At 44.8% G+C, this 22,776-nt stretch overlaps 1 protein-coding gene across 1 annotated transcript in view; it reads right to left on the reverse strand.

Moving 5' to 3' along the window:
• The window catches only part of ZIC4 (Zic family zinc finger 4), a 99,144-nt gene that overhangs the window by 61,278 nt on the left and 15,090 nt on the right, over positions 1–22,776 (reverse strand). The window contains exons 5-6 of the mRNA XM_087870327.1: positions 8,655–8,804; positions 7,405–7,539 (exon numbers count right to left, since the gene is read on the reverse strand). Coding sequence (XP_087726453.1) covers positions 7,405–7,539; positions 8,655–8,804 — 285 coding nt within the window. The remainder of the gene's footprint in view (positions 1–7,404; positions 7,540–8,654; positions 8,805–22,776) is intronic.

Here is a 22,776-nt window from a genome sequence, read left to right on the forward strand (position 1 = left end):
ATGGTGGGTATAAGAAGTGGGGAAGTGCTAGGGGAATGAGCAGAGTGTGGAGGATAAGGAGGTGTGAAGACAGGAGAGTGGCTGATGTGAAAGGATGGGGAAGAGGCACAGATATCAAAGGGCAGTGAGAAGATGCACAGGACACAAAGGGTATGGGCTGAAGAGGTCTGAGGTGGTAAGGAGTCTGGGAGGAGTGAGAAAAGTAAGGAGGGTTGAGGGGCTTGTGGGATTGTGTGGGAGTGGAAGAGGGGGAGGGGGAAGGGGAGGAAGGGATAGGAAGGACTGTGAAGGAGTGAGAGAAGGTCTGTGAAGGGCTGAAGGAGTATGAAAGGGTGACAGGGTGTGAGGCATAAAGGGAAGTGGGAGAAGCTGAGTGGGATGGGTGGAATGGGTAAGGTGCACCCTGCTCCAACGTCTCCCAAGCTGCTATGGAAAGGAAGGGAATACAAATGAATAGTGATCAGCTAAGAATGTGCAACAGAATCAGGAAACAGGAAAACCTGATTCCTGGCCCCTTGCTCTCCCACCAGCCTGCTTTCAAATAAATCAGAGAATGAGACCCCATCCCTCCAAATGCTCTGAGTATCTGCCATGCTGGCGCGCCCTGTGGGGATCGGCTTCTGCAAGTGACTGATTAACACTGACACTTGGCTACGCCCTGTTATCAAACTAAGGGATTCCCGGATATGTCAGGTGAGAATGTGGTTTCCACACCTCTCAGGTGTGGGCACTTTCCTGGACCCTGCACTCCCCCTCTAATGCCTTCACTGCTCCCTCCTTCTTTAATTCTGAATTCACTTTTACAGAAAAGAGGTTGGGGGCCCTTTCTCCAAATCTGGGATTTTTCCATGATGGTCCATAGGAACAGGTCTTCAATCTCCCTTCCCGAGTAAAGTTTGGCTTAGTCCCTTCCAAATGCCCTCTGAAACCCAAGCCCTAGTCAGTATTCCCAAGAATCCCCAGTGTCTTTGCTAGGAGTAGGTAATTAGTGCCTGATTTTGGATGCAATAGGCAGTGGAAATCAGAGCACAATTTATTTGATCAGAGATTGTGAATCAAATGGAGGTAAAAAGGATTCTTTCTTTCTCTGTACCAAGAAAGCCTAGATTTGTGCCAACTAGGGAATGTTTGGTCTCTGAACTTTAACTCTAGCAAGGCCTGGCTGTTCCCATGCACAAATTTGGGCTATTCCAACTCAAGTTTGGTAATTAATAGTTAAATTCACATACCTCCAAACCATCTCTAAGTTTTCATGTGCAGAGTAGAATGGAATTTAATAGCAAGTAATTGCTGAGGATTTTTAAAGCAATATAAGCTGTGTCTACATAAATTAGGGAGAAAGAATTACCTTCAAGGAAATAGAATAGGAGAAAGGTCTGGGGTCTCCAGCACCTGAAACCTAAATTTACTTCTTCACCTTAATTTCAATGCATAGTGAAATATAAACACACATCCTGCTGGATGACATTTCATAATCAAGCCAGAAAGAAAATTATTAATGTAGACGTTAACATATACTAGAGTCATCTAAAAGATTTTACAGTTTCGGTGTCAGGTAATGAAATCATTTTACCTTTAATGAATGTTAATTTCATATGCAAATGATGTTCAGCAAAGATTTTCTCAAATACTCAATTCATAAGAATAAATCAATTATCTTAATTTTTAAATATATAAACTGAGATTTTTTATACCTTTATTACCATTAAATTTTTTTGCTGTAAGGAAAATAACATTACTGGAAAAGCTTAATTATTTCCAAAAATAATAAAAGAAAATTCCTCCTTTCTCCTCCATTAAAGTTGTGATACTCGTTTGAATAAGAATAGTTTTGGCAATTATGCTATGGCTTTATTTGTATCAACTAATTACTATATGTCCTCTTGAGCACTGCTAGATAAAACCACCTACAGACTTCACAATATAAATATTTAATGGTATATCAGCTCTGGCCAGAAATATGTACAATTTCTATATGTCTATCGTAAATTAATTGAGCTGATCATTTCTCATCTTCAATTTGATTCATTATAATTGAATAACTAAATGACTATGTGGACTAAATACTTGAATACTTGATACCTAGGATATATTTTAATTTACGATGTTGATTTTTTCTAAATCGATGTGTTTTACTAAATATATATCCATTTCAAACTAAGCAACTTTGGAAATCTCTTGAGTTCCTAAACTGATTTTTACAACAACTAGCTTGAACCTAGGTTGCTTATATTCATCATCATGGATTATAAATTCTAGGTCCCAATTCACTCATAAGCCTGAACGAATTTCATCTACCACAAGCACAGCGACGAGATAGCTAGAAACATATTGCTAAAGGCTAAAAACATATTACTGCCTTGCTTTCTCCGTGTCACTGTAGAATATCTCAGAGAATAGAGTTCTAAAGGGTGCATTTCTATATATCTTTAATTTCTAAATTCTCTAAAAGATCGGATGAGAAGGGGCAGAGAGAGAGAAGAGACTATCAAGAGTCATTTTATCTTAAAATGAAAGAATTTTTTAAAAAACAATTAAGATGATTACAAGTTTAAGAAATGAGCAGATACCCTCTGAGAACTGAAATATGATTTCTATGCATATCTAGTTGCCTGAATTTCTAAACCCAAAGCCAAACTGCGCAGACTACCACTCACATTTTCTGTCAAACTTACAGAACTGTTTTTGAAATCTTTCATATCTGACACATTATTAACTAAGCAGTGGAGGTAAACTTAACAAATCTGATCTGTTAATTAAGAAATTCTTGGGAGGATTATTAAAAAATAAAGGTAGTCTCCTTAATTATTTTCTATATCATTTGTGTTTACTCTTCTTGCTAGCCTCTCAGTATTACAATTCTCTGCAAGGTGCTTGTTCTTAAATTTATCTTTTGTCTTTTGCATTCTGGTGTTGTTGTTTATACCTTTCTGTTACTTTTGTGCATCACCAAAATTCTATGTGGAACACAGCTTTGTTCTGTTTTGGTTTTTTTGTTAACAAACTTCCCCCTGCTCTGACCCATAGCACACCAGAGAGAAGGTAAATTCTGCCCAGAGAACAAGAGAAAGGGCTTCCAAGGGAGAGCTGGTGATCCACCACCTGCAGATGGTTAAAGGAAGCCTGAAAGCAACCTGGCCAATATTTGGAGAAATGACAGTGGCTCTCAGACATTCAAATTTGTATCCCCAGGTTGTGGCTTGAGTTCGTACTGCCCTGGTCAACTGCATCCTCTTGGAACGAAGAAAGTAAATACTCCTCTCTCCCAAAGGAATGACACTCCCTAAAGGAATACTGCAAATGTTCCTGTTTTTCTTAATTTGCCCTCCCTGTCTCTGCAGTCCTATCTGCCCCCAGAAATTAAGCCCTCAGAATCAGTGAGGTTTTGCCATCTTGCTGGTAATGAAAAGAATGTGGAAAATTCTGAACCCAGCTAGAAACCACAGCCAAGGGAAATTCATTTTTTTCCTATGTCAAAGTTCAGGGAAAGGCAGCCTAGGTCTCTAAATCATTTCAAACCTACAATGTGGAGGTTAAAAAGAAGGTTTAAACCAATTCTAGATTTTTGCAAGATGTTTTCTCCTCCTGCTAAAGTATTTAGTTTTATTGGGGAAGTATTCAGAACCATAAAGCTCAGGAATCGGTCAGACTTCCCCAGTCCCACAGGGTTCCCAGAGTCCTGAGAGCCTCTTGACTCTCATGGCTCCTCCAGGAACAATAAATCCTCCAGGATCTTCGGGTTCATTTTCCCAAACTCCCCATTACTAATTGTCCTGAGCATTAGCCCCTCAGTTTTCCCCACTGTTCTTCTCTCTTGCTTCATTCACTCCCCATCTTTGTGGAAAAGTCGTTTGTAAGAGAACTACATTCTTGTGCCCATTTTATCAAACAGTAATCTGTTGCCTTCCCTAGATATAAACTTTCCTCCACTACCAGTTTTGTTTCCTGGTCATCTTACCGACTTTTCTGAAAGGGGGAAGGAAAAAAAAGACTAAAGAGAGATGTGTATCCCACATCTAAATTGTCTTGTATTTAACTAGCAACTAGCAATCATCCGACATTAATTTATACGGTTTGTACAAATACCTAAGCTATTTAAAAGGCTGCTCTGGGTCGTGTGTGGCAGGGAACATCTATCTGGTGAATAGGCAGTGTCACACGGTAGCATGCTCCCTTGTCAAGGCCGATTGTGTTTTAGGCAAACATTTGCGCAAACATAAAGGCAAAGGTCAAGGACTGTTCAGTCCCAGTATGCGCTAATTCACCTAGCGAACCAATGGGGCAAAAGTTGCATTTTATATGCTCGCCCCGCCAGACCCAGGCGCAGGAGTCGCGCCTGCTCATGAACAAAATCGCCTCCGATCAACCATCAGCTCCCTTGTCAATTTCTCTCCGGCTGCCTAGTCAATTTCTCTCGGCTCGCTCAGAAATAACTGGCAAAGTCGCATTTGCCAACATCTGGATCAGCTCTGCCCAATCTTTGGCGCAGCACGTGTTTATTCCTCATTCCTGCGTAGGGGAGAACTAATAATAAATAAAATCTGGCTCACGGCAGACGTTTGCAGGTCGCTGTTCGGTGCTTAAGTGAACGACCACTAGGCACGGGCGCCTAAATATCCATGCCATGAAATACACAGCAGACTAACAATAGTATTCACACCACTGAACCGAATCCCAGAGCCTCGGGTTAGTGAGAGTAAAGTGCCTATAACTATGCATTCGTAACACATATCTGTGGAAATGTGTGCGCGCGTGCATGGAGCCGCCTTTCGAGTTTCTTTGGGGCCACTTTCCTGCAATTCAGAGAACACAGGGCATTACTTTCCGGGGAAATATGCTTCTCACACTGATATGTCCACACCATCTCCCACAGATCACTCCTAGTTATTTTCCTAGCCCCTGAAAAAAATACAAACAATTCCGAGTGGACGTCAACTTGAGCAACTCGGAAGTGAAATACTTTTAGGGTTAAAAAAAAAAAAAAACGCGCGCGCGCTCCAACCCTAGGGTTTACTTTGCATCAATAATCATCTGGCAAGAACCAATGGCTGAGTTTTTCCAAACCGTCCATTTAAGGGAAGAGTTTTTTCCCCTGATAAACCCGAGGGTCGCAGCTGTGCGCGTCCACAAGCAAGTAGTTTACACGTGCAATATTCATTCCTGAGACTGGCGAGCCCCTGGATCAGCTGCGGAGCTGCGCGGCGCTGGCCCGGGGCTAGAGTCCGTGACTTGTTGCCTCTGTGGCTGGAGCGCGGCTCTCCAAACCCCAGCACTCAGGGCTCGCTGGCCTCTGGGACCGCGATGACAGGGCTCGGGTAGAAAGCACCTCCCTGTAAAATACTCGCAAAACCAGAGCGAAGTCGCAGGAGGCGGCCACCCCAGGAGGGAACCTGGAGTTACTTTCTCTCCCCTAAAAACAACAGGAAAACTACTCAAAGTGCATTTTTACTGCGTTCCAAAACCAAACAGAAAACAGGAGGGAAAAAAAAAAAAGTAACTTACCCCGACCTGCCACAATACTACATTTTGAGCGTCCTTTTATATTTTGATTCTTCCTTTAGTGCTGCAGCCTTTTCTTTCCTCTTGCCAGAAAACAACTTGCAAACTAGCTGCGGTTAAAAAAAAAGAAGAAGAAAGAAAACAAACAAACAAAAAAGAAAACCAAAAAACTAACAAAACAAAACAAAGACATCTAAAACTAAATAAAACAGGGTTTTACCCTTCTCACATCTTGCCAGCTAGAATCTGCCTCAAATACTTCTTCCTTCATTCTTTCTTTACCAAAATTTCCAAAACACCACCTGGGCAGCTTCACAAGGCTTAAAGTTTGTGTAGTTTGTGTGAGCAAGTGTGCTGGTGTGAGTGTGTGTGTGCGTGCGCGCGCGCGCGTGTGCGGGTGTGGGAGTTAGTTGCTTTTAAAAAGACGTCGTTGTCATTCAGAGTAATAAAAGTGTGGCCCCCATCTTTGGGTGTGGGTTTTTACATGCACCTCTCATTTCAGTTAACTTTTTTAGAGCTGAGAAAAGCTGCTAGCTTACTTTCGGGAGACTTTGCTCGTTATTCATCTGTTTAGTCGCCTCAGAGGCACAAAAGCGGATCCGCGGCGTTATGAAAAATGGCCTGGGCGCGGAGAATGTCACAGTGGTCGGCGTATTATTTTAGCCGTCTTAAAAAAAAAAAAAAAAACTCAGGGAAAGTTTGCTTTTGATGAATTCAATAAAAGAGAAGCTGCAACGGAAGAGATTTTCAGCTAAAATCATACAGCATGGGGCAGAGCTTAAAACAGCCAGATGGCCAAAGGTAGAGGGACCCTCTTGGTTTCAAAACCCAGATCTAGAATTCCGCCGGTTGAGCTTCTTAGCTTATTTAATCCCGCGTGTATCTTTATTTTTTTTTCAATTGATTTCCCCGCTCTTTTTTCCACCTCCCTTTTTGTCCCCCACCTCTCTCCCCACCCCAGAAGTTGCTGGAGAGACCCCGTCTTGGGATTTGCAGAAGTCATTTTTCAATTTCCCCTTTGATAAAAGAGTTAAACTTTTGAGCGCGGCAGCACCGAGCAAAGCTAACTGTGAAGGCGGTAGGCCCGCTCATTGAGGGCCATCTTCAGGATCTTAGTTCAAATGCCCCGGCCTTTGACGTCTCAGGGCAGCTAAGACTTTTGAATATAAGGGCTAACATGTTCATCCCACCGAGCCTCGCGCCCCTTCCCCACCCCCTGACACCACGGAAAGTCAGAAGAGTTTGGCTCACCCTTAAGCCTTGTACCCTTATAGATCCCTCCCCTGCGATCCCAACAGAGTATTGTATTCTCAGTAAATTTCTTAGGGGTGCCTTATAAGATTCTTAGGGGTCAGAACCACAGATTGGGGTGGTTCCATCCTGTCTTTGGGATGGGAATTGTGAAATTAATATGCATCCTTTTTGAGCCACATTCTTGGAGTCAGATGTTGGTTAAGCAGAGAAATAGAAGGTGAGGAGAAGAAGTAATAAACGTTCATAACACCTAGAGCTCTTCCTTTCCAGATAGGCGGAAGGGCCTGAAGCCACCCAGGAGCTTATCCCTTATTATCAACCCTAACAAAATTTAGTCAGGGCAACGAGTTTGGCCACCACCTCCGGGAAGGCCTCCGGATGGACTCCACCCTAGCCTGACTGCTGCTCTACTAGCCCGGGGAACTGGGTGTGGTGAAGGGGCGGGTTTTCCGAAGGATTTGGCGGTTGTGGACCCCACGGACCCAGGTCTAAGCTGGAGATACCCCCCCCCCATTGCAGGGGATTTGGGGACATGGGTGGGAAAGAAGACGGGATCCTGGAGAGCAAGGATTAGCACTAGAGATGTATCGACTTCCTGGAGCCTGCCGCTCCAAGATAGGGAAGGCAATATCTGAACTGCCCCAGCCTTACCAAAAGGGAGAGGCAACCCAAAGGAGAACAGCGGGGCCTTTGACTCAAGCCGCTCCAAGTACCCGCTCTGCCGCTTCCTGGCTGAGGGACCCTGAACAAAGTCATTTAAACTACTCCAACTCTGTTTCCTCATCTCTGAAATGGGCACAAAAATAGAATCTGTCTCAAATGGTGTTTTTTGTTTGTTCGTTAGCTTCAAACAGGACTGTGAATGCAAAACGGGTATGGAAAGTGCACGCTAAATACTTATGTGTTGGTATTACTGCTGCTGTTTTTTACTATAAATGCTCACGTCAGTTTTGCCGTTGAGGGTATCTCAAAGCATAAGCTCCCAATAAGTGGTTCTCTAGACCCGTGCCCTCACTCTGTTGGCTCTGATGATCAAAAACTGTACAGTCTCGGACCCTTGGAGCCTGACAGAGACCTGGACGATCCCAGGATGGGACTAACTCTCCCCGCCCGCGTCAACCCGGCTCCGGGGGGGGGGGGCTGGTCACCCCACTCCTTTTCCAGCGCAAGCTTCAGACCCGAGGTATCTGCGGGAAGACCTGAAGTAGCCCCAACCCTCTTCCCTTAAAGGTGCATGGACCCCAGAAAAAAGCCTCCAAAGCTGAGTTGGGGAAGATCTTTTGGGAAGAGACGATGCTTTTCTACCTTTTGGAAGTGTAGGAAAAATAACCTTAAGAAGGAACCGGAGAAAGATGCCAGGGAGACTGAGAGCATCAGCCCGGCACAGTCCAAGTTCACACCTCGGTTTTCCCGCTCAAGTATTTTTATTTTTCGCAGAGAATGCTGGGAGAAAACATCCTCCTCCTTTCCAGCCGACCTGCAAGGGGGGGATGGGTGGCGGCCCTTGAATGGAAGTCGCAGCCCTCAATGCTCCCGGACCCTGGAGGAAGGAGGCACGGCAGAGAACGCACGTCTGAATTACGCTATCAAAATCAGTGTCCCTTTCCTAGGAGCAAACACGGTAAAAACCCGCAAAATGTGGGGCTGGCCCGCATCAACCAGCGTTTAGTGGCACATAAACCCTTTGACCGCCGCTTGGAGTCCCCCACTTATTTGTGATGTTGGAAGTGTGGAAAAGTTGTTCCTTGGCTCCACCGCATCTGAGGAGCCAATGAGGACTAGACTTCCTGTTAATTTTTGTCTACCCTGGGTGTCTGGCTCCTCATACTCAAATTAGTGCACTGCCTGGTATTCCAGGTGCAGTGGTGCAGGTCCTTAGGGACCGGAAGTCCAAATCTGACCCGGGTTCTCAGATTCTTGCACCTTTGGGGGAAGCCGGACCCTCTGTGTAGTCACCACCTTCTCTTTGTTGACACCCCGCTGCTGCCAAGGCTCCTTCCCGCGCAGTTGACAGCATTTCCAGTCGCTGGTCACCTTGAATATTTTTACACCTTCAAAAATGGAAATAGGAGAGAGAGGAATAACCTGACAGAAGTCTGTGTCTTGGTCGTTTGTAAATGGGGGGGGGGTATCGATTTGGTTTAACCTGAAGATTTCTGTAGTTGTAACTCAGAAATAAACTGCCGGTAGCTAATAGATATTTGTGGGAGTGGGGTGGGGTAGGGTGGCTTTAAAAAACTGTCCTAACAGACCCCTGACCTCCTGGGCTGAGCATTTCTTATGATTAATAAATGGGTTTTGCTTTGCACTTTACAATTATAATAAAACTATTGGGGACTCTTCCCACTTAAATAGGTGACCAGCTCAGACATGATGAATGATGGTCTGTCCAAAGCATTCATTTTCCCTTAGCTTTTATGACACCCCCTTCTAACAACTCAGCGGGCTGAAGTTTGCTCACAAATCCCACCTCCACCCCCAATACGACATCTCTCTTACTCTCTCCCTCTTAATTCTCACTTGTTTTTGGCTTTCTGGGTTGGTTCTGGCTTTCTGGGCAACTATCAATCGAAAGGAACTTGGACACAGGGTGGATGGCGTACCCGCCCGATGTGGAGCTTTCGCATTAATTGTCCCAATAAATTGAGATATAGTGAGCATAATGCAATGGAGCAATATGGTTATAGTCCACGTGTATGACTTAATTAAGCTATTTGCAGCTTGATGCTGCAAGTCAACGGGTGTGCAAGTGGATTAACAATTGCCTGCTCCCTTATCCTCAGGATGGCGCATAATTACTTTACTAGCGGTACATATCAATTTTTGATGATTGCGGAAGCCATGCTCGCTTCACCAAGAAGCCGCTTAATAACTCTCCGTTGTGTATTAAAAAAGTAGTGTTTGGAAATATTTCGAAGTCGCTCCCAACATTTTTATAGGTTCTGATCGTGGCCTTTAATGGGCCGCCGTTTTATTCCTGATATATATTTTATAAAGGGCCAAAGGCTAAACTACAAGTCCGTGCTCGGAGAGGGAATTGGGAGTCCGCTTCTGGCTTTCCACAGCGAATGCCTCGCGCGTGTTTGCTGGAAGCCGAGTTGGCTGAAGAGGCATAATGGACCTTTATAAAGGCAAAGGCTTGCAGCTGGGCAGCCACCTCTAAAATTGTCTCTCTTTGGCTCCTCTCTCTCTCTTTCTCCCTCTCCTTTTCCCTCTCTATCACACACACACACACACTCGCACCTAGAGTTCCCTCTCCTTTTCCCTATCACACATACACACACACCTCTTTCTACTTAAGATAATCATGGGAGAGTGTGAGCTCTACCTCATTCCAGCACCCCCTTCTCACCTCCACAAACGACACTGTGTCCCAAAGGATGCATGCCCCTCATGGGCAAGGCTAAGGGAAGTAAGGGGTCTGGTGGCGCTGCGGGGTAGTGTGTACTAACACGAGATGATAAAATTTGCAAGAGAGCTAATAAAATTACCCAACCTGATGACAGAGACATTGACATTCTGACTTCCTGGGCTCTTTGCCCTTTGTTTAGAGTAAGATGGCGCCAAAGCTCCAACTCCCTTCCACCCGAGCCTGGGGATGGGTGGTGACCATGTGCATTTGTTCCATGTGATTTACTATTTGAATCTTAAGTCAAGGCTGGTCATTTGACCTCTCCGGATCGAATTAAATTCATCACCTATAATTTTATTAAAAAGCCCTGTGGCCATCCATCATAATGAGAGCATGGGGAGTCAACATTTTCCAGGGAAATGTGTCAACTTCACGGACACATGGCACTTACGCTATCCCTTTCCTGTCCTGGGCTGAGCAGGCACACACCTGCAGTTACCTCTGAGCATAAAGGGTCAATGAAGCATCCAATGGATGGTGGTATTTGGGAGGAGTTCTTGCATGTCTAAGACCAAACCTGGGTGAGATGGTGCCCATCCCCCGATTTAAAGCAAGTTCTAAATGCGGCCCCTTCCTCTGGACTTAAGAGCTGGTTTACAAACTGTGCATCTATCCTCACTCTAAAGGAAATTTCATAAAATTCCAAAAGATGAAACCAAGATCAGAGCTGCTTTCCCTCATTCCTGATACGGTTGCTGTAAACCACTTTGAAATTATAGCATATCTCAGCCGCACTTCCATCTGAGTTTCCATGCTATTGCCTGCTAGTGGAATAAATGTAACAGCAGACTCATTAAAAAAATTTGACTGAAGAAATTTCTAGTGGTCCTTTAGACCCAAGTCAACATTGATTCCTAAAACTAAGGTTGCAGAGTCCCTGTTTTGAAGGTTTCCTGGTCAAAGTTGATTTGTTCTTGTACCTGAAGCAGGTGATGTTTCTGCAGAGACATCTGAATGACAGCGGGAGTGAAGGACAAATCTAATAAAGCCTAATAAAGCGTGAGCGTCAAAATGTCATTAAACTTACAAAGATGAGACTCAAAATCACCAAAAAGGTAAATGTCTTCATTAGTCTGATCTCTGAAGACTGTCGAACATTTCATTAATTTATAATTTATGATTGTTTGACAAATATTGAAAAGTATGTAAATATGAGCGGGATAATGTCTTTTCTGCGGGAGATGAGGAAATGACCCAAACTGTACGTGCCTGCAAGATTACACACAGGACCCAGCTCTCTGTTATCAAACTGTGCCGCCCCTTTAGCCAACATATTGTGCAAGTGACAAGTGAAATAGTGCAGATAAACCAATGGTTTAAAACGTAATAAAGACAACAGCCATTTGCATTTTTTACATTTTATTACAAAGGTAATTTACTATGACACATTTCTGAATGTAATTTATGAAAACATGTTAAAGCAATTACATCGTGTATACAGCCCTCAGAGCTACAAAATTCAGATAAATAATAATATTATAGATCTTTAGAGACTCACTATTGAAAACATATCATAAAGGGAACCTTTTATTTCAAAAATGGGTTGTACAGAAGAAAATGATGGCATCAAATTTTAAAATTAAGAATAAAATCTTGGAGAACAATAGAAAGTAAATGAATAATATGCTTTGCTGGAGTTACAAAATTAAATCTTCATGATGACAATTTGCTTATTTCACAGGGCTTCTTATTAACATATTTTTTTTCCTTCCTGGAGTCAATGTTAGGTGCAAAGTATTAAAGGCTTCTTGGGAGGGAGATACAAGAGGAATGCATGTTTCCTCTTTCAAACTTCTGAGCTCATTCCTTCTCTCCATTTCTCTTCCCCAAAGCACAGAACTGTACCAGCTTTGAAAAGTAACAGAGAAATCCATTCCCCGAAGGTCAGTATGTCTGAACTGATCCTTTGAGAAGGATCACCAGCCTGTCATAAGCTATCAACACAGGAGAAGATTCCGTTGGGGGAAAGGGAAAAAAAGTTTACAAAATAGAGCATGAAATAAAAATGAAGGACATTTCATTTCTCTCCCCACTCCCTAGACATTAATTTATTTTGTAATAACTCCATAATGTATTCTAAAATTGGGAATGCGTGATTAGATACTTTAGATTCAGCCTCCAACTATTTTTATCAACTTTTCTTTGATGGGGTGGAGGAATCTTCCTTCCTTTTGTATGCACAGGTACAACACCTTGTAAATGTTTAACTCTAAAAGCAAACCCTAAAGTAAATCTGAAATGGGCTCTTTTCCTGTCTATGGCGGGGGCATGCCCTGGGTTTATTCCACAACTTTGGGACTATCTCAAGGCCTGCTCTATGTTTGCTTGAAACATATAAGAATGTTACCTGCTATGAGTTACAGCCATAACTCCCCTACCAGACATATTAAAATCTCACCAACCTAAAGAAAAAGGCTCTTGACGCCACTCCAATTCAAATTTGTGGGTCACGTAATAATTGTTTCCTGGTCTTCTCTTTCAGTTGGGGTTCCTACTAGCCCACAGTAGTTGGCCTCCAAAGCTTCCCTTCCTTCCCCGTTCACACACCCAACACCCCCAAATGGATGCAGAGGAGCTGCGGCCCTTGAAGAGTGCCTATAGAGTCCCATCCAGCTATTAAGGTGGGGTCGTTGCCTAACGTGGTTTCAGTCGCCTCGAGAGCAGTGGGCAGGTGAGTACCCGCCTACGATCTTGTCTATCCTGCCTCCTGCTAGACATTTGGCATTAGAACTGACCACACCGCTAACGTTTCTACGACCTTCAAGTGAAGCTAGCGCTGCCGCTGTCCCACCAAAGATCCCTCGGGTTCACGTTGCTGGCGTACAAATCCTCAGCTCAGCGGGCCCAAACTTCGGGACCGATCCCTGACTGCTACACTATCATTTTCTCGGCGTGGGTCGCCATTCTACCCTGCTTTAGAACTGATTCTTACTTTAACACTGGGATTCATCACCCCTCCCACCCCCAACATCGATCCCTATCCCAGCCAAGGCTGGTGCCTAAGTTTGATAGCCCTTGGCCCTAGCCGGGTCTATGAGCCTCCCTCTACCTTGCCTCCTGAGCTGGAGCGGGCCAAGGAGGTGGGCTCTGGGTTGCTTTTAACCAGGGTTAAGTCAGTCCTCGGCTCCAGCCTTTGTCTCTCTTGGACTGTTTAGGGGCTGCATATGCTTTTGTGTTGCAAACAGCAAGCGGGGTCCCCAGGAGTCCCTGACCCCGTGCCTTGGCAGGAGCACGGTTTCCCTGGACAACTGTGACTAGGCGGGCTCCCGGAGATAGTCCTGCGCAGGCACGCTGCCACGCACACCAGCGCCAGCGCAAGACTTGCGTTTCCCCGCACACGTACAAAAAAAGTTCCTAAATACATACATACATACATACATACATACATACATACATACATACATACACTGATGGTGAACTACCTAAATGTGGACCAGATAAAGAGAGAAATATAATGAGGGAGAGGATCAATAAAGCGAGGGAAGGAGAAAAAATATATATACCTGCTGATGTGTCAACTTCAATGGGCAAATAATCTCTTAATAACAAATAAAACAATGAAAGGTCTGCATTGTTTTCTATTACGCTCTCCATAGAGACCCTGTTTATATCTGAATGGCCATGTTTTGATGACTTAGAGATACGCAAAAACAAACTTTCCCGCGGTGTTTTCCCCCCTTCTCCTCTGCTTGTCAAGCTTTTCTTTCCAAATAGTCAGATGATTTTAAAAAGAAGGCAAAGGAGAAGAAGAAAAAACCTCACCACCATCACCACCCAAGAAATGATAAATAGCGTCGCATAGTTAATCGCTGGAGGGCGCGTTTACCAATTCATAATCATTTATTCTTGGTGATGTATGGCTCTTACACTTAAATCTGAAAAGCTTCTATTTGAAGGTGTAAATAGCTTTTTTTTTTCGTTCCTGCAGTAAACCTTCCTGCATTAGCAGTGATTGATCTCATGTACAATTCGTCCCAGAGTGCTATTTTACAGGGGAACACTAGCTTTTGGAGATTAACTGGGGAGTCTGTTACATATTAATGAAGCCGGGAGATATACTAACGTTTTGGTAATTTAGTTATTTGTGTCTATAGCTATCGTCGTTATTTTCTTTTAGACCCCTGCGGTTGTTATCCATCGAATTAAAAAGTGGTCCTTAGAATTATTTTTTTTTCCACTGGCAACTAAACGCCATTTAATGTGAAAAACAAATGTTGACTTCTCTCTTGAAGGAAGTGTTTCTTGGCAAGACATCAAAGTGTTTTAAACTGTATTAGTGGGTTATGTTAGTTTTCTTACCCGGAGAAAGCACCAAAGTAATGACTAACGGGGGAAAAAAGAAAAAAAAGTCTCAGCCTGCCTCAAAAAAAAATTATTTAATCTAGGAGAAGGGGATAAAGTTAAAACTCTAGGATTAAAGTGTTTTTGGCAAGAGGTTCCCCCAAAACATTTGGAAATCCAAACTTAAGGTTGGGTGTAGGGTTGGGGGAGAAGTAGAAGTTGCTCATTGATTTGCAACTTGATAATATCCCACCAAATGAGACATCACGTCATTAATGCCTGTATTCATGGAGAAAGACTTTGAGTGAATGCAATCCCAAATAAAACCCACATTCCACAAAGAAGTTGCTTCATGGCCCTGAATAAAATGGCATTGATTCTGTTTTCCTGTAGGATTTTTATGGGGAGAGAGTGTATCTAAAAACCTCTGGCTTCCCACATAAGACCTGGGGGAGTGCCTCTGGGCAGGTAGCCTCTCTGGATACCCGGTTCTGGGGAGGATTCAGGACCACTGCTGATTGCAGGAGTAGGATGATGAGAGGAGAGAAGTGGTTGTGAAAAGCTGGCTTAACGTGCTGTGAGCACCTACATTTGGCTTGTGTAATAAAAGGTGGATAACCCATTTCCACTTCCACAGAGTCCGGGAACTGCCCGCTGAGGTCAGGAGAGGCCAGGAAGTGGTGTAACATCCTCTAGGGACACAACTGCTCCTGGGTCTTGACCATATGAATCTGAGCTCCAAAGCCCTTCTGATCCCTACCCTAGGCGGGATCCTTCTCCCGTCTCCCAAAATAGAGTCCCCTCTATATTCCCCTCCCCCAGCCAGTTACCATCCTCCTCCCAGAAAGCTAGGATATGGAACTCTAGACTGTGGGGGCCTTAGAGGCAGTGTTTGCTGTGAGGCCAGCTTCAAGAAGCAACAAACTTTCCAGGGCCTCAAAACACTGAAGCGGATGGCGCCAGTTGGCCGGGGCGCGCCCCTTTTGTTTTGGGGGGCGATTTATGTTCTTTATAAAAATGTGGTTGGGAAAAAATAGAAAGAGCCTTGAAAACGTTGTTACAATGAAAAAGGGACAAATTAGAAGACATTTTCCGTGATCAAAGGCGGGAGGGAGAGCGCGCATGGGCATTCACAAAGCTTGACTTATTCACTCCCCTCCTTTGCAAGCCGGGGCAACAAGCGTGTCCCCCATTGACAAGGCGCCCTATTCAGACTGCAGGTGCGAAGTGGGCCGGCGCGCCCGGCCACATTATGTCAAGGTTGTTGGAGATTAGTGTTCGGCCTTAATAACTAAAGCGCTTGATTTACATTGGAAAAAAGCCCCCTCAGCCGTGAAAACAAAATCGTTGAACGCGTGATCATTGCGAGGACGGCTGATATCCTAATACTCGCATTGTCCTAGGCTGGGCCCAGGCGAGCCCTGCCTCCTCAGAAAGGGCACGGCCTGGGTTGCTGGTCGTGCACCAGGTCCCCAGATTGGGGGGGGGGGGGCTGGAAAAGTGATGGGTGGAGTTTTACTGGAGCCCAAGGAAGACAGAGTGGGGGCTTCCCTGAGAGTTCAGATCTGGGCTCTCAGCTTTGGCAAAGCCTGGGATAGGAGAATCGTAGGGGCTCCAGGGCCTGAGAACAGGCCCAATGGTAGTGTCTCAGGTTGAAAGCCCTCCAGCATTACTTTGAGGGAGAGCTGGGGGACTTGTGTTGAAGTGTCATGGGCAGGAACAATTTTACTCCCAGATGATCATCTGGGGGTGACTGGAGAGCTGAAGGAACTTACAAAGGACTAAGACACACCCACTGACAGGATGCCTTCAAGAGGCACGTTGCTTTCAAGCTAAAATCTCTTCTTCCAAGAAGAGCCCATTTCAGAGAAGTGCAGAACAACGTGCAGCCCCTGCTTCTATTTCTGTTGTGTTTTCCTTGTAATTGAAGGAGGCATCTACCTTGGCCTTGGTCCTGCTTCTTTCTGTGTGGGTATTTCAAGACAGATTCCGTTCCCTCATACATTATCTGTGCCTCTCATACATCCCCTCCCCTACTCATGAAAAGGGATCCAGGGAACAAGACAGCCATCTGTGATTGGAACCTAAGAACAGGAATTTCAATATGGATATGTATCCATTCTAACTGCAATATTTTTTTGTGGAAGTCAAGCTTCTTAAAGCAAGTTCCATAAGATCTGTCTTAGAAGAGAAGGTTTGGTGGGGACAAGGTGAGAAAGCTGCTAACTATTGTCTGGCCCTGAAAAGGTCGTAAGTCAGTGCCTTGGTAGCTGACCTATCAGGGGAAGGTATAAAGGCTTTATTCATGCAGTTGCTTCAATGTTCTCAGCTCTCACAAAAGTGTTTTTATGATTCAATTTTCTTACCTCTTTTCTTAATTAAAAAGCTGAACCATTAGAATAGCACCTGCATCGTGTCCTGACGGTGCCTGCATACTAATTCCAGAGTCTTTACAACCAGTAATTATAACATAAAATCAGAGATTGAATAAAACAGAAGGATTTTGCTCCCAAAGCCCTGCTAATCCCCTTTTAAAAGGGTCCGGTGAAATAATTCAGAACAGTATCCGGAAGTTGGATTACCGCTCCTTTTTTAACTTTTTACAATGAAATGATATTTCACAGCTAAAGGAAGCTCTGTTTTTCTACAACAGTTTTTTTTTTTTAATTGGCAGGTTTTTTGAATGATAGAAAGCATTTGACTATGGATTCCTTGCTTACTAAATGCCCTGGCAGAAAATGTAGGGGAAATTTTTACAGCATGTTTGAAACACTTAAATTTTCTCAGGTGAAAGTTGCTGATGGAGAATTGCTTACGTGCATGATGCATTAGGCGACCTTCTTCATTTGTCTTAGAGAAAATAAATAAGCAAACCTTTCAGGGGCAGATGCCTATTATTCATGACTTAGAAATATGCACATTCCAGGCAAAACACTTTTCACTAATATGCTGGGTGCATCTTTTTAACACATACTGAGTACACTGATGAGTGCAAAAGCTAGAGACCTCCATTAAACCTTGAGCAAAACCTTGCGGTGGCTGAAGCCAAGGAGCTTGAAGAAAATGGAAGCATAAGAATTTTCTCCCCAGTTCTGGCAAGGAACACTATCTTCATCTGGCTAATCTGATGTTGCATGGGCCAGCTGTCAGCCACAAACAAGAAAAATCTGAGTCATCCTTCTGATACTTTGCATAAATCATCCGATAATATTGCTGGTGGGGTTTTTTTACCCCTTCTTTTTGCCATTATTCTACAACTGCATGGTACAGCCAAAACCATAGAAATTTACCCAATTTTGGTTTCTTCCCTCTGCAAACATTTCCCAAGGCTGCCCGTTCATTATGAGGTTCAGAACCATGTACAGCCCTGCCTGACTTGTTTTGAATTGATCAATATTCTTGCCCTGCATGTTGGCTCATATAAAGTCTCACTGGAGCTAAAGAAGCCAAAAAAGCAAGACAAGTTTCAAATCCATCTCCCTGGTCATATTTACATTTGATTAACTTGCATCCTGAGGTAATTTTTTTCCTTCTCTTTTTTTCTATACAGCTGTTTTGGATGTTTGCAAGGCTACTGAAAGATTCAGAGGCAAACCCCAAGACCTCTCCTAATTGTCTAATGAGTTTCTTTTTCCTGAATGGCTTTGGGATCTGAACTTTATCAAGTTCCTAGAAAACTCTCAAACATTTTCCTCATTGAAGATATTTGGGCAAAAAAAAAGCATTGCTGTCCTGATGCCCAGACAGGAAGTTAGTGACAAATGGAACATGTTATTATGGTCACCTGATGATCAAGATGTTATTAATTTTCCCAGAATGAAAATTCAGTACAAGAAAACTATGATCATAAGAAAAGGTTCTGGGGCACCTGGGTGACTCAGTAGGTAGAGCACGCAACTCTTGATCTTGGGAATGTGAGTTTGAGTCCCACCTTGGGTGTAGAGATTACTTAAAAGTAAAAATCTTCAAAAAAAAATTTTTAAAAACCCTCTTCTGATGCACTCCTGGGATAAATGTGCTTTTGTGTGACTTTTGCCCAAGTGCTCCATCCTGGGTCACCCTCGCCCCCACTCGCATATTCCCTCCCTTCACACCCAGGTCTTAAAAAACCCAACACCTACCTCACACTAGCATCAGACACTTATTACAAAAATAAATGAACCTTTGGGCATGGCAGGCCATACAGTTTACTGCAGTGCCAGTATCTTAACAAGTCATGGGGGTGTCATTAAGACGATTGGGTTTCCCCAGCTTGGACTCACACTGAAATAAACTGATTCCCTCTAATTTTTCTCGGGCATTTTAGAAAAAAATTACACCTCTATCCTGGTGCCCTGAGGCCCCAGGCTCTGGAACTCTCTGAGAACATTAACTCACAGGGTTTCAGAACACTCATCTAGCCTCGGGGCTGCCTGGAGAGGTACGCCCTGCTATGGAGCTTGAAGCCCCCCGCGAAACCACATTTTCTAGTAGGGTCTGGAGATCGGATTCCGGGAGGAACTAGGGGATGTGTCTGAAAGATGAAGTCGGAGTCCGTAAGTGATAATAACACTAACAACAAGCACTTAACATGTAAATGTAAAGCGTTTGAAGGATTATCTTATTTAACACTCGAAAGAAGTTTGTGAGGGAGATTAGTTTAAATTCTATTTTACCAGATGAGGAAACTGAACCACAAGGAGGTTTCATCACTTATCCAGAGGCAGAGGGCCATAGTTGGACAAGCCTGAGAGACTGGCTCCTAGCCGAAGGCTTCCCGCCACGCTGGAAGTTTTTACCTGGTGCTCTGACTCGAACCACAGGGGAGGAAGCGCTCGGTGGAAATCATTAGCAGGGTAAGATACCCCCAAATTGTCCTTGGAGTGGGAGGCGGGTAACCTACCCTCGGTGGGAGGCGGGTTACCCCCAGAGGACACGTGGCTTTGTCTCTAGGGTGAGGCTGGGCAAGGGCACTTGGGGACCAGTGAGATCAACCCTCCGCCAAAGGTTACACCATTCACTATTCGGCCAAAAAATAATGGTTTCTGGAAAGAAGCCTGAGGTCTCCTAGCGTCAGGGTCGCTGAAATGTCCCAGAGCACGACTAGCACTGGATACCAAGAGCAGCCATCCCTCCTCGCACTCTCTTCTCTCTCCACTCCCAGGAGTGGTTCGAGCCGAAATTCCCTGGTGCGCGCGCCGCACAACTCTACCCTGAGAGGGACGCGGAGGGCGGGTGAAAGGCCTGGCCTTGGGCTCTCTCTTTGCGCGGACGGAGCAAAGCGGTGACTTGGGGGCTCCTTCCTACTAATTCCCACCTGCTCCCCAGCACAGTGACTGTCGGTGAAAGGGCTTTAATGAGTGCTCTCTCAGGGAGGCCGAATAGGGGAGACTGAAGCAGCAGTAGAAGAGGCCCCTCTAACTTGTCCCTGAGCCACAGAAGGGGGACCTTTCCTGGAGAGGGACGGGAGGGGGCGCAAATCCCAGTACTAATATCCTATGGCCCTCCCACCCCGCGGTTCCCAGCGACTCAGACAGGTCTTGGCAGCCCCAGGGGCCTTGCCCTTGTGGCCGCTTTTTTCACACCCCGCGTCGCCCTCTTGCCTTTGCGTGCTGGGGTCCTTCCCCCAACTCTTTCAGGACTGCAGCCTTTGCCCCAAGAGCTGCTTCTCCAAGGTGTTCTCTAAGGCGACCTAGCACTCCAACCCCACCAGCTGTGTCCCCATCCCTAGCCGGACCCACCGAAACTAGTTGAAAGAGGCCAGGCGGCGGCCAGGGGTGGACGCGGCGCCTGCGCAGGAGGGGGGAGGGTGGGGCGAGGCGTCCCCGGAGCCCTCCAGGCGCAGCGAGCTCCCTGGTGGTGGTGGGAAGGCTCTGACGATTCAAGAGGTTCTGATACATCTGAAATAATTTCTCTAGTGGCAGGACCAAAAACGACTTCCGCACCCGACGCTAAAACGCACTTGGAGATCCCAGTCAGGCCCCGGGAAGAGTCCTTGTGGGCTGTGGCCGGTCCAACGGCCTGGTCTTCCGCAGCCCTCTGAAGGGAGCCTTGGGTCTGAGCCTCCGCTACTCCAGGAGGGAGTGGGATCCAGCTAGGAAGACTCCTGCGGGCAACTTGCCCGAGGTACCCATCAGTGCTTAAGCACGGCTTGACGCCAGCTCACCCTTTTTTCTGTCCCAGTGTTTATTCCCGACAGCTATTAGGCTTTTGTCTGGCAAGTCAAAGGTGGTTTGGGAGAGGGTGCGCCTCCGTCGGAGCAGTGGGAACGCTACCTTTCCAGAAGACGTTGAGAGCGTCGGTTTACTTTCGCCCCTTCTGTGATGTAAATTGGTTGATGAATGTCAGTGTTGCTGGGGTGAAATTGGGGGCGAGGGAGGCCTCCTTCACAATGGCCTCTTTAGTGGGTCCCTCCCTTTTGCTGCCCCAAACTACAAGGCTTCAGAGGTGTTTCTGTAAAACCGTGAGGGAAGTCAGGGAAAAGGACTGGAGGCTTCAGGAGGGCCCCAAATCTCTCCCTAGATGATGAAGCAATAACAGGACACTCGAATTCAAAAGAGGAAGGGAAACATCACAACATTTATTACCAAAGAAAATAGCAAAATGGAGCTCCATGTACACAATGCTCTTTGGAGGGAAAGAGAATCACAGATTTTAATTCATTTTTACATATTTACAGCAAGATTAAAGCCACAGCTTTCAACTATGTTTTTCATTGAACAATCACTTTCAATCAAATACAAAACAACTTTTTTTTTCCCTTTCAGGTTAGTTCATAATTTAAGGATCTAAGGGGAGAGCTGATAAATCACAAACAGTGTGGGTGAGGATGTACCAAATAGTCTAAGGTTTCAGTCAAGCTTTGTGTGTGTGTGTGTGTGTGTGTGTGTGTGTGTGTGTGTGTGTGAATTTATGATTACAAAACATTTGCCTGTCTGTATAATTCACATTCATTGCAATCATTACATTTTCCCATAAATTAGTGATATAAACAAACATATGGGGACCTCTAGTAAACAAATAAAAATCAATATAAGAGACAACATTTTGCAGCAACTATAATAACAGCATGGGTTACAGCTTGGGGAAACTTCTTTACAAATCATTTATTCAGCACACACAGAGTGGGGAGGCCAGTACATCCCTGTTTATTTAAACCACCTTTAAAACCACATTGGGAGGTTTGGGGAAAGCCAGACAGGGTGAAATTTTCTTTCCAGGGCACAATATTCAATGAACTGCATATGTGGATGGGAGAGGAGGGTATTTGCATGCACTTTGGGGACACTATCTTGTAAACTGAACTTTCTGAACTCCAATTGCCAAGATTCTGAAGAAAACAGGAAATTATAAAAACATCTCTCCCTCAAGCCACTCTACTTTCTATTAATGGCAGAAAGGGCTTGCTGATTGTTTGCTGCTAGTGGAAAGAAACACACAATGGGTCTATTTTTAAGAGGATTGTCTTTGAAGGAGCAGGAAATATTAACAATTGGTTGGCTGCAGCCTTAGGTTCCAAGGATCCTTAGCAAGAACATTGGGAGTTAAGGAGTGCCCAAAGGAGGCTCATCCAAGTACCCCGCTTGGGACTGATGAGTGCAGGCCAGTACAGAGAGAAGCAAACACACAGTGTGTGCTTAGGGTATGTACCCTCTGCCTACACCTTCTCTGCACTCTTTCCCCATGTCCCAAAGCCAGTGCAAAGGGCGGCTCAACATCTGCGCACCTTCACAGACCTTGGACCTAACGTCTCTGTGTCGCTTTTGTTTATTCCTTAGCAGGACTTAGTCCTAAAGTTATCATTTGGTGTAGTGTGCATGTATTTTTTTTAAAGAAGTTTGATTTTATCTCTTTAGAAACGGTTTGAAACTAACTGAGCAGAGGGAGTTTGACAGAGAGGAGAACAAATCGCTGACAAAGAACCTTTTACGTTTCATCAGCGTTGTTAGGACGACAAGCAGGAATGTCTCAGATAATAACTCCCACTTCAAAGATTTCTCAGCTCAATAGAAAGCGGACCATCCTTTTTATTCAACCACAAGGACTGGCACTAAAGAAGACTCTACTGTTTGATTTTTTTTTCACCGTGTTTATTTTTCCCCTATTCACTGGGGTACTTGGATAAAATAAACAACAAGACAATTAAGGGAACATGGACTTCTAACTTTCCTGCCATCTTCCCTATCCCCTTGGCCTTGGGCTCTTGAGTTCATGCCCAGGGCCAAAGTAGGCTTGAGGGGTATCCTAGGCCCCACGCTAGGGAGAAACAAGTGTGTGTGGGGGGGGAGGGGGCACTGCAAGACACTTCTGGGATGGAGGGGCAGAATGGGCTGTTCTGGGGGCCAGAGTGG

This window comes from Ursus americanus, chromosome 20, assembly GCF_024610735.1.
Source record: "Ursus americanus isolate L20-20 chromosome 20, mUrsAme1.1.p, whole genome shotgun sequence".
Classification (NCBI taxonomy): domain Eukaryota; kingdom Metazoa; phylum Chordata; class Mammalia; order Carnivora; family Ursidae; genus Ursus; species Ursus americanus.